This window comes from Carcharodon carcharias, chromosome 7, assembly GCF_017639515.1.
Source record: "Carcharodon carcharias isolate sCarCar2 chromosome 7, sCarCar2.pri, whole genome shotgun sequence".
Lineage (NCBI taxonomy): Eukaryota > Metazoa > Chordata > Chondrichthyes > Lamniformes > Lamnidae > Carcharodon > Carcharodon carcharias.
In genome coordinates, this window is record NC_054473.1 from 158,631,205 (window position 1) to 158,643,498 (window position 12,294).

At 39.7% G+C, this 12,294-nt stretch overlaps 1 protein-coding gene across 8 annotated transcripts in view; it reads left to right on the forward strand.

The window, feature by feature from the left end:
- ankrd11 (ankyrin repeat domain 11) overlaps positions 1 to 12,294 on the forward strand; it is a 199,112-nt gene that overhangs the window by 134,108 nt on the left and 52,710 nt on the right. For 3 of the 8 annotated variants that reach the window (XM_041190704.1, XM_041190705.1, XM_041190708.1), the window contains one exon: positions 8,373 to 8,531. In XM_041190704.1, the coding sequence (XP_041046638.1) occupies positions 8,373 to 8,531 (159 nt within the window). Of the gene's footprint in view, positions 1 to 2,639; positions 2,805 to 8,372; positions 8,532 to 8,804; positions 8,890 to 9,519; positions 9,590 to 12,294 lie in introns of those variants that run through there. The other 5 variants (XM_041190707.1, XM_041190709.1, XM_041190711.1 and 2 more) reach the window with 5 other exon arrangements.

Below are 12,294 nucleotides of genomic sequence, written 5' to 3' on the forward strand. Positions count from 1 at the left end.
GGTCCGTTCCTCCATCACCCCCTACTCCTCAACCCCCACCTATGGCACCTCCCCATGCCCACCCAAAAGATGCAACACCTGCCCCTTCACTTCCTCTCTCCTCACCATCCAAGGGCCCAAACACTCCTTTCAAGTGAAGCAGCATTTCACTTGCATTTCCCCCAACTTAGTCTACTGCATTCGTTGCTCCCAATGCGGTCTCCTCTACATTGGAGAGACCAAACGTAAACTAGACGACTGCTTTGCAGAACACCTGCGGTCTGTCCGCAAGAATGACTCAAACCTCCCTGTCGCTTGCCATTTTAACACTCCACCCTGCTCTCTTGCCCACATGTCTGACCTTGGCCTGCTGCATTGTTCCAGTGAAAGCCAACGCAAACTGGAGGAACAGCACCTCATCTTCCGACTAGGCACTTTACAGTCTTCTGGACTGAATATTGAATTCAACAACTTGAGATCTTGAACTCCCTCCTTCATCCCCACCCCCTTTCCGTTTCTTCCCCCTTCCTTTTGTTTTTTCCAATAATTTATATAGATTTTTCTTTTCCCACCGATTTCCATTATTTTTAAATCTTTTATGCCCTGCTAGCCTTTCCACCCTACCCCCACTAGAGCTGTACCTTGAGTGCCCTACCATCCATTCTTAATTAGCACATTCATTTAGATAATATCACTACCTTCAACACCTTTTTGTTCTTTTGTCTGTGACATCTTTTGATTATCTGCTCCTATCACTGCTTGCTTGTCCCTACAACCACACCACCCCCACCACTTCTCCCCCCCCACCCAACCACACACACACACACACACACCCCCCCCCGCCCCAACCTTAAACCAGCTTATATTTCACCCATCTCCTTGGATTCACCTAGTTCTGTTGAAGGGTCATGAGGACTCGAAAGGTCAAACTCTTTTCTTCTCCGCCGAAGCTGCCAGACCTGCTGAGTTTTTCCAGGTAATTCTGATTTTGTGTCCAGATGATTCAGCTAACTTAAATACCCAGGAGAATTTTTTATGCTATCGCAAGTTTCACCATTGGCAGTATAGCAACATCTCAAACAGAATAATTACTGATCACTGCAGAGCAACTACTCAAGTCTGTTGGAATTTCAATAGACATGACAAGTTGTCAGCCTTGGCTTAGTAGCACTCTTACTTGAATCCAAAGCTCATCAGTTTAAACACCACTTCAGGACTTGAGCATATAATTTCAGTGTGGTACTGACTGAGTGCTGCACAATTGAAGGTGCTGACTTTCAAATGAAAAGTTAAATCAAGGCCCCATTGGCCTTGTCAGATGGACAAGGAAGATTCCATTACACTATCAGATGAACTGTAAAAGATTTTGTAGCACTATTCAAAATAAAACGTGAGGTTTACTGGTTTTCTAGAACAATATTTATATCACACCCGACACCCTTAAATCAGTTTAGTTGGTAACTTCTCGCAATGTTGTTTGTGGGAATTTGCTCTTCAAATTGACTGTTGTGGTTTTCTAAAGTTGCAACAGTGACTACACTTAAAGTACTTCATGGGCAGTGAAGCACTTTGGGACTCGAGGTCATGGAAGGGACTATTTAAATTTAAGTTTGTTCTTAAAATGATCCTTGCTTCAGTAGATTATGCTTTATCACTGAAACATTTGACTGTGTATCTGCACTTTTTATACATCATCTGTTATGAGTAATTCATAAAGCAAGGTACCTTAGTTGTGCATGCATTATTTTTATGTGTGTATATGTTGACTTGTGGATTTTTACTGTAACTACAAATAAAATGTTAAATTTATTCATTCTCAGGATGCTTTAGGGCTTAATGTGTCAATGTACAATTTAACAATGTACTGTTCGTCTTCTACTGAAAGTGCACAATGTGTGATTCACATTTGTTTGACTAAACTTTGTCAATACAGTGGGTACAAGTTAGCAATAGGAAATGGGACAATATGGCCAAGTTATAACAATAGGGCCATCTTAGATGGTAAATTGGTTAGTTTTCAGTGTTTTGTTAGAAGTACTTCATTGGGGTGGGAGGCTCTTGATCACGACAAGCTGTTGCCTAAATGAATCATCAAGGCAAGTGTGTGTGACTAGGCACTTATAATGATTTTGAGCTTTCCATAGCAACTTGTAGAAAGTGTCAGGATTGAAAGGATGGAAGAAGGTTACATCTCTATCTGGAGGGGAATGAGGGTAATATTGTTTATTTCTAATGCCTGTCTATGTATGTCAAATGCTTAAGATATTACATGTGTAAAAGACGTCATCAAATACAATAAAAGGATTTAGTTGTAAACCGTAAGTGGTTGCCAGGTTTGAATGTTCTTATCAGAACATAATTATGGATGAGGAAATTGAGGAACACTATCCTTCCCATTTTGGGACATCCATCCAGAAAGACCCTTGGGTCTACCCATTACTGCATCTAATTTGTTCTTAAATAATTACAAGGTTTTCACTTTTACTATCCTACCTGGAAGTCTACAAATTTAGCCCATCTTTGTAGGCAGAAGAGCTTCTTAACATTCCTAAATTTTCACTATTCTTGTTTGAGCCTATCACCGCTTGTCCTAACCTTCCAATTTAAATTAAAGTAACCTTTTTGAATTTACCTTTTCCATGCTATTCACTATCTTACAGACTCTAAATCACCTCTGACACTTCCTTTTGAAGGCTGAAAAGTATAAGATTCTCCAGTTAATCCTCATAACTCAGACTTTGAGCACATGGTTCAGCATTGTGGCTCTTCCCTGCACTGTCTCCAATGCTTCCCATGTGTTTCAGTGATGAGGTGAACATCATACTGTAAGTATGGTCTGACCAGAACACACTGCAGTTTAATTGTGACTTATTCTGACTTGTATTCAACAGTTTGGCTTTATACTTAAAGTAAGCATTCTATTTATTTTGTTGATTTCTGCCTTGTCTTGGTTGGACACAAGCATTGATTGTAGGTCTCTTCAACTTCATCATTAGCTATTTCAGTGCCATTTATAGAATACATGTGTGGCCCAATTTTCCTTCCTATGCCCCTGCTAAATTTTGTGTGCCATTGTTTTGTCCACTACATTACTTACATGATTTAAATTAGAAACCATACTGATCCTAGCATAACATTCCAAATTGTCACCTTTAAAGTAATAAAGTGTCCCAAGGCATTTCACAGTCATTATAAAAGAAAATGACATTGAGCTACATAAGGAGCTAAGGACAGATGATCAAAGGCTTGTGCAAAGGTAGCTTTAAAGAGTGACTTAAAGGAGGAAAGCAAGATAGAGAGGCAAAGAGATTTTGGGTGGAAATTCCAGAGCTTTGGGCTTAGGTAGCTGAAGGCATGACCAGCAATGATGTGAATAAAATTGGAGAAGCTCAAGACGTCGAATTAGAGAAGTATGGATATCTCTGAGGGTTATAGGACTGCAGAAGCATAAAGGGATAGGGAGGGGCCAAGCTCAGGAGGAACTTTGAACAAGTATGAGAATCTTACAATCAATGCATTGTTAAACCAGGAGCCTGGAACACTCTACTCGGTATTTCACTTTTCTAACAAGTACATGTAATTGATCTTCTATCTATTTCTTTACAAAATTTATCCTGAATTCCCACAGCTAACCTAATTGTTTTGCCAAATGACACCTGGGAATCTAGGCGCAACACATGGTAGAATTACCAACATCCATTTGGAATTTTTTATTCCTTATTGGGATGTGGGCATCTCTGGCAAGGCTGGCAGTTATTGCCCTAACTGCCCTTGAGAAAGTGCTTACGAGCCACTGACTTGAACTGCTGCAATCCATGTGGGTTGGTACACCTATAGTTTTGTTATGGAGGAAATTCTGTAATTTTGACAGTGAAGGAACATGGTTCAGAGCGGTGTGTTCCCATGTGTCTGCTCCCCTGCTCCTGTTGTTTTTCTAAGTGGTAGAAGTGGGATTGGTAGGTGCTGTTGAAGGAGCCTTGGCGATTTGCTGCAGTGCATTTTGTAGCTGGTATAAACTGCTGTTACTGTGTGCCAGAATTGGGGGGGAGTGAATGTTTAAGGCAATGAATGGAGTGCCAATCAAGTGAGCTACTCCATCCTGGATGCTTTGACCTTGATGGCGTCGAGCTGCTTGAGGGAGTGTTGTTGGAGCTACACTCAACCAGGCAAGTGGAAAGCATTCCATCACAGCCCTGATGTCTGCCTTGTAGATGGTGGGCAAGCTTTGGGGAACCAGGAGGTGAATTGCTGCAGTACTACTAGCTTCTGACCTGCCCTTGTAGCCACAGTACTTAGACACTTAGATATGTTTCTAGTCAATGCTAACCTTCCCTCCCTGCCCCCCCGCCCTCCCCACCCCCCCAAAATCAGGATGTTGAGGGTAGAGGATTCAGCCATGCTAATGCCATTGAATGTCATGGGGGATGGTTAGATTCTCTCCTGTTGGACCGCTTGTGTGGCACGAATGTTACATGCCATTTTCAGCCCAAGTTTGAAGGTTTTCCAGCTCTTTATACCTGATGGCACAGACTGCTTCATCCTGTGAGAAGTTGGGAATGGTACAGAACACTCTGTGCAATCATCAACGAACATCCCGATTCTGACCTTTTAATGGAGGGAAGTTATAAAGCAACTGAAAATGGTTTTGTCTTAGGAACTCCTATGGTGACGTTCTCGGTTTGAGATGGTTGGCCTCCAACAGCCACCTGTTTCATCTTTTGTGCTGGATATGAATCCAGCCAGTGGAGCGTTTTTCCCCTGATTCTGATTGACTTCTGTTTGGAAGCCCTGATGGCACACTTGAAATTCTGCTTTGATGTCAAACGTAGTCACTCTCGCCTCACCTCCTGGAATTCAGCTCATTTTGATGAGGCTGTAATGAGGTCAGGAGGTAAGTGGCCCTGGCGGAACCCAAACTGAGTATCAGTGAGCAAGTTATTGATCCCGAAGTGCTGCTTGATCGCATTTTCAACAACACCTTCCATCACTTGGATTGAAAGTATATTGTTGGGGCTGACATTGGCTGGAATGGAATTGTTATGCTTTTTTGTGGACAGGGTGTATCCGGGCAATTCTCTACATTGTTGGTAGATGCCAGTGCTGTACTGGAACAGCAGTTGATTAGGGACAGACCTAGTTCTGGAGCACAAGTCTTCAACAGCTGGGATGTTTTCAGGGCCTGTCACCTTTGCTGTATTCACTATACTCAGCCATTTCCTTATCATGTAAAGTGAATTCAATTGGCTGAAGACTGAGGCCAAGATGGATCAGACACTCAGCACTGCAGGCTGAAGGTGGTTTCTTCCCCAGAAAAGTCAAGGAAGTTGACCTGGTAAAATCCTAGCCTTCTGAGCCCATGCAAACTGCTGTTTACCAAGGTATTAGGGTACAGAGAACGTTCACGTTTATATCTGATCATTTTCATCATTTCACATGTAATTTAAGTAAGACTAATGGTCTTGCAGTTACCAGTATCTGACTTGTTAGTACTTTTGAAGAGGACATCAGATTACTCTTTTATTTAACATGTTCCTGTTCAATTTTGTATTACTTACAATGGACTTCACCTCCCATAAACTCCTTGCAGAGGCCATTTTCCTCATTATTTCACTTGATTTCCATTTGGTAGCAGTTCGCCTAACTTTTTTGGAACCTTGCACTACAGCTGTATTACTTAGCACAATTAGTTCGCTTTGCTTTCTTTAGGGCACAGCTTTCTTTGCTTTTAAATAGAGGCACAGAATACAAAAGCAAGAAAGTTAGGCTAAACCGTTATACATCTGGTTAGGTCTCATCTGTAGTACTGGGTTAAATTCTGAGCACCACGCGAAGAAGGACGTCAGTGTCTTGGAGAGGGGATACCAGAGATGAGAGACTTAGAGTTATGTGGGAAAACTGAAGAAGGTGGGATTATTCTCATTAAAGCTGAGATTTAATAGGTGTTCAAAATTATCCAAGGTTTTGATAGAATAAATAAGGAGAAACTTTCTGTAGGTATGTGAGTCAATAACTGGAGGAGACAGATTTAAGATACTTAGCAAAAGAAGCAGAAGAGACGAGGAGAATTTTTTAAATACAGGTAGTGATCTGGAATGCACTGCCTGAAAGGGTGGTGCAAGCAATCCAGTAGTAACGTTTAAAAGTGAATTGGATGTTACTTACAAATGAAAAATTTGCAAAGCTGTGGGGAAAGAGCAGAGGTTTGGGACTAATTGTGATACCCTTGAGAGAACTGGGACAGATGTGATGAGCCAAATAACCACCTCCATGCCTTATGATTCTATAATGCTTCGATCTGTTTCTTGTAAATTATCTTTCAAAATCATATTTCAAGTGCCGCTGATGAAATTCAAGACCTTCAGATACTGTACATAGTATCACTATGCAGAGAATAACAGAATAATGTTATTTCTTGATCTACATTGTACATTTTATTTATATAGCAGGTGTAATTATGATTTCTATAGTTTTTTCACATTAACTGACCAGAACTAGACACCACTAATCCTCCTTTAGTGAAGGTACACTGCATATATCCTAATTTGTACCCTTTGCAATTTCACTGTCTTATCATAGCAGTTTCTTGTGCTTTCGTAGTTCTATTTATTGGTGTGCTTTCTCTACTTTACTTAAAAGTACTTTTGTTTAGATACATTCCAAATATTTTGTCAATTAAGTTCTCTTCTCCATGACCCCTCTTCCCAGCAAAGCTGAAGCTTGGAATCCATGGTCACTTCCTCTCCTGTTGCTCTTCTCTGTTTGGCAAAACTAATCAAGAATCATTGTAGTGCAAGATTGGATCATGCTGATTCCCAGTTGGAAGTTTATCTTTAGTGTGTAGCCTTTCTTTTAAAATGTGATGATTGCATCTAAAAGTAGGATAGTTACCAGCAGTTTTGATTCCACGTAACCTAGAAAAGCAAAATCACCTCATCTCAAATTAAGTACATATGCAGTATTATTTTATTCTCCTTGCCTTTACTGAGCAAATGGAATTGCAGTTTAATCCCAAGGTAAAGTACTATTTATGTAAACTCTGGCAAGTAAAATCCTACATCTGTCTACAGATTCAATTTTATCATCTCATTCATCTTCATTTGTTTTTCTTGGCCCCCTGTTGCACACTGATGCAATGAGATGAATCTCATCCTTTACTTTTTTTATTGAGTCTAGTCTTTAATGATCAGAAGAACAAATTGTTTTGAAAAAAAGCAATAAAATTTAAAATACATCTTACTGCACACTGTGGACAACTTTTTCCATCACTAATTCCCTATATCCATATATAAAGAAGTCTATGTAAGCTTGTGCCAGTGATGGTGTTGCAGCATCTAAGTTTTGCTTCTCCCACTTCCTCAGAACTACTACAGCAAAACTACTATGCTAAGGTTCAACTCTACTTTCTGCTTTCCAAATTGCTATATGTTTTGCTATTTAACTGTAAATAAATAATACATCGATTTTATAAAAATAAGGATGTTTTTTTGGACTGGAAGCATATGGTTGTGTCTATGCGCCCTCTAAGCCTACTGACCATAACTCTCTGTATGTCGTGCTGCAGGATTGATTAGTAATTGTGTTAATATTTTAAGTATTGATTCACGATTTTGAATCTGAAAACTAGGTTTAGATAATAATTGAAAACATATGACCACTACCAATGGCAAATGTATTGGGTGCAGGGCCATTGGCAGGGTGAGAAGCAAGTAATTCTGTTTTTATTAAAGCAGGATTTCAAGACTACTACCTGTCTTATGGTGATAACATTTCACATTCTACAATTTTATCAATTTTTCTTTGAAAATGGAAAGTCAGTGGCTTTGCTTGTAATATTCCACATCATTGATTTTATAATGACTGAACAAACCAAAATTCTTTTCTAATGACACAAGGTTCTGGAATTTTTATTGATGTTTTAGGAATTACATTCCAAGATTCTGTCCATTTTTTGGTGACAACTAAGGACCACAATGGTCAGGTAGTGTAATACTTCATGTAGAAATACTCCAAATTCAATGTGATAGCCTTGCTAAGTGAGCAACCCTCAGCCAATACAACATGCAATTGGCAAGTAAAGTGGAAATTAAAATCAGCCAGAATTCACACTCCTGATGACTGTCCTGTTAGTGATCTGCAAGAAATGTCTGTATGTGTGGATAATGGGTGAGGCCCAGATGTAATATCTCATATTATCAAGTAACTTGGACTGACACTTGGTGTCCAACTTCATGGATGAGGTTCAGTCACATGGGTGAGTGACTGCCATCAGAAGGCAGATAAATGGAGAAAAATTGGAAATGAAAATGTATGCTTTGGAGATTTTGGCATATTATTTCTAGCATTAAACATCTCACTCCCCAAAAAATTGTTTTCTTTTTCAACTTCACTTGCAGAAAAGCAAGGTCCAGAGCGGAAGCGAGTGAAGAAGGAGACTGGAGCCAGAAAGTTTGGATTGTTTGGGGCAGGAATAAGAGCGGGCTGTCCACTTTCAGAACGACAACAAGTTGCTTTGCTGATGCAAATGACGGCAGAAGAATCAGCAAACAGTCCAGGTCAGATTCCCTTAACGTGGTTGTTTGGGGAGGGTGTTGAGGGTGGAGGATGGAAGGAGGATGTTTTTCTAGTTGCTTACATTTGCATTACCCATCTTTAATTTAAAATCTTTTCTTCCCCCCTACATTGCCACACTTGAAATTGTGGTTACGCATGCATTTAAAAGCCACCATAAAGTCTTAGAGCTACAGAATATCTCTTTTGAGAATGATAGGTAATTTGATTATAGTGGTGTTAAAATCAGGCATTCATTTTATCTCCACACAAAACAGTGCAGATGCTGAAAATCAAACAAGAAAAACACTGGAAATACTCAGCACATTGCAGCATCGGTGAAGTACAAAGTTGAAATGTCAGGTACATTCATCATTACCCTTATACAAGCACAGTTGATGCAAATACCTGCGGCTCCCTCCAAACCACTGTGCAGGACCCCAAAACATCTTCTGAGTGAGACAGTGATTTACTTGTACTACTTTCACCACGGTAGATTGCAATTCAGTGCTCATGATTCAGCCTCCTCTGTATTGGTTGAGACCAAACACGGACCAGATGATTGCTAAGCTTATCACCTCTATTCTGTTCGCGAGCGTAACTCTAAGCTGCCTATCGCTTTTGATCTCCATCCCACTTTGTCCTTAGCTTTGGCCTTTTAGACTTTCAGTGAGGCCCCACAGTAAGCTCAAGGAATATGCTGGTTTAAAAGTTGGGTGTTTTGATAAATTTAGACTTGATTTAATTTAGTTTCATGCAGCCTCATTACTGGATTGCAAATTAACCTTTTAAACTGATTTAGCTCAACAGATAAAGCCATCAGGCAAAGACTCATACTGAATTAGTGAATAATACCAAAATTTATTCCACATGAGCAAAATATAACAATACACATCAATTAATTAAAGACAACAATATACTTACTCTATGACTAAAGACTTATCAACTAACTAATAAAAGAAAACAAGTATACTAATCAATCAAACTCCACAGACTTCACACCTTCAAATGGATGGCCAATCCAGAAGAAGAGGAAAACAGCCTCAGCTCTCAACGCCAACAGGTATTTGCCTCATCCTCTGGAATAAACTGCACTATCTGGGGTCCACGCTGACAGAAATTCTCCCTCTGTCCCTCGGCCCAGTGCTTCACTAATGATCCCCAACTGTCTGTCAATCAACCAAACACTTGATGTACACAAACAAAATAGTTCCCAAAACCTTCTTTTATACCTAATTCTGGCATCACCCCACCTTAGCCCACAGTTGTGGTCAATAACCAATTAGTCAATAATGTTGCAAGGGTTAATTTAATTGGATCTAGCCATTTGTGTACGTTGCCTTGAACATAAGACAGTGGATTATTTCAAGATGTATTCTTTATCTTAATACTGCACAAATGTCCTATTCATTAGGCCAGCACTGAACCAGTCAACATGTGTGTTCTGATGAGGACCAATACTGCATGGTGTAGATTCCTTTCTCGCAGCAGCTGTTACAGCATTTTTAAATTTGAGACTTTAATCCTAACATAGGATATAAGGAGGAAATACAGAAATAAATATGTCAGACTCTTTAACTATTTGATTGTTAATTATTTACCCTTCAATTAAAGGGTAGTTGAGGTGCTTTTTTCTAATACAATCATCTGTTCCTAGCTGGTGACTATTTCACAGTACTATATTATGTTAGCTTGTTGTAAATGATTAGCAACATCAACATGGAATCTTTTCTGATCACATGTTAATACAAAATGGCAACTTGACCTAGTTGGTTTGTTGCAGAATGTGCATTTGTAAAAAACCTTTAAAATAAAATGGTTAAGTTAGGCAAGCACATTAAATCCTAGTAAAATAAAATCTAAAATCTAGGCCAGCTAACCACCTGTACCTCGTTGTTTTAGGCATTTCTCAGCCATCTGACCTCAATATTGACTCACGACTTCAGACCTGATCCATTTTGTCTCAAATTGCTGAACAAATCGATTGGGTGTACCATTGCTTCTTTTGATGTATGAAAGAGCAGTTTTGTTGCTTAAGATGGAGATTTCCAATCAACATACTGCCAGGCTCCTTGGCTACTGATTCTTGCTGTCTCCCACTTGGGAAACCTACTTTAACTTTGCATATGTTCTCTGGATCTTGTATAGGTCATTTTTACCTCATTTCTGTCATCATGCCTCTTTTGTCTTATCCTGTTATCACTTCTGCAAATTCAGCAACTCCAGTTCTCTACCTAATTTCTTTACAGCTTATTCTTTGTTTCCCATTCGTACATTGCTTTCAACTGGAGTGATTAGGGAACTGCAGTTACTTCAGAATTTGGGTGCACACCCAATTTTGTTTCTGGGCATCTGAAGATGTCACATCCATCCACATTGGGCAGCCCAATGACTTCACAAAATTCAAACATCCAGGAGCCGCTTGCCTTGCTGGCTGAAGTTGGTCTGTGCTGCTCACCAAAAGAGCTATGATAGCTTTGTGCTTTCCTTTTATAAGGATCTCTCACTAATATAAAGAAAACTGTGTTTGGGACATTTGTCTTTGATTCAATGCTACAAATGATTAAACTACAAAGTTGTATAAATGTAGTAATGCTGTCCTTCATGTGATCTCAATGCTACGTTTGATAGTTCTGTAATTGCATTGCTATTAAACCTCAGTGAAGATTTGTGCTAGCACCATTCTGATATTCATCATTGGGTAACTTGTGATCTCCTAATAGTTACAGAAGACAAGTGCTGTGCTCTGCATGGCCTCACACTGCTCCTGGCTACACTAGTGCTTGTCAGCATAGTGTGTTATCCCAAAAATCATTGTGCAGAATGCTTCATCTTTTCTTCCTCATCGCATCTTATTCAATCATCTTTACTGTGTGAGAATCTGAGAGTTAATACACTTATGTAGTCCAGTGCATTTGGTATACTCAGTGTAAAGCCCTCTGCATCCTTTATTTGGTATTTTTTGTCCAATGAACGTCTGGCATTTTATTGTATGTGCTCCCCCATGCCCTTTGCTGCAGTGTAAAGCTGCAGCATGTTTAGAAAGGTCCAAAATATTTAAAGCCATGGCACTTTCATTATGATTCATTATGATTATTTAATGATATATCCTTTTGTTCTCTTGTGCTGAGGTTTCCTGCTATCCTCCTTTTTATGTCTTTTGGTATGCATGGAAGGAGCAAACCTCTAGGTACCCATCAGTCGAAGGGCACCAAACAAGGGGACTGGAGGGCTTCACATGGAGCCCTAGTGCACTGGTTTTCACATGCAGCGTATCATGAAGTATCCTATTCACACAGTGAAAGCCTGGAAAACTCCCCAAGATGCTTTTGGCATAACATATACTCACATGGATGCGTGCAACCCGAAGAAATGTGAGCTATGTGGAGCACAGCAACAGTCTTGTATAACTATTAGGTGATCTCAAGTAATTAATAACACGGCAATTATATAACTAAACATCGGAAATGGGAGCAAGACTTGGCAATATGGCCCCTCAAGCCTGCTCCACCATTCATCTAGATCACGGCTGATCGCCTACCTCAATGCCATTTTCCAACACTATCCCCTATCCCTTGAGGTCTTTAATATTTGGTAAGCTATCAAACTAAAGAAATTGGTCAGACACAAGGAGCACAACACCATTTTGAATAACTACAAGGAACACATTAACTGCTGAGATTAATAACATCATTGAGAATAACTACTGAGAATTCTGCTGCAATTATACACCTAACTTAATTTATCTGTCATTGTAGCACTGTAAGT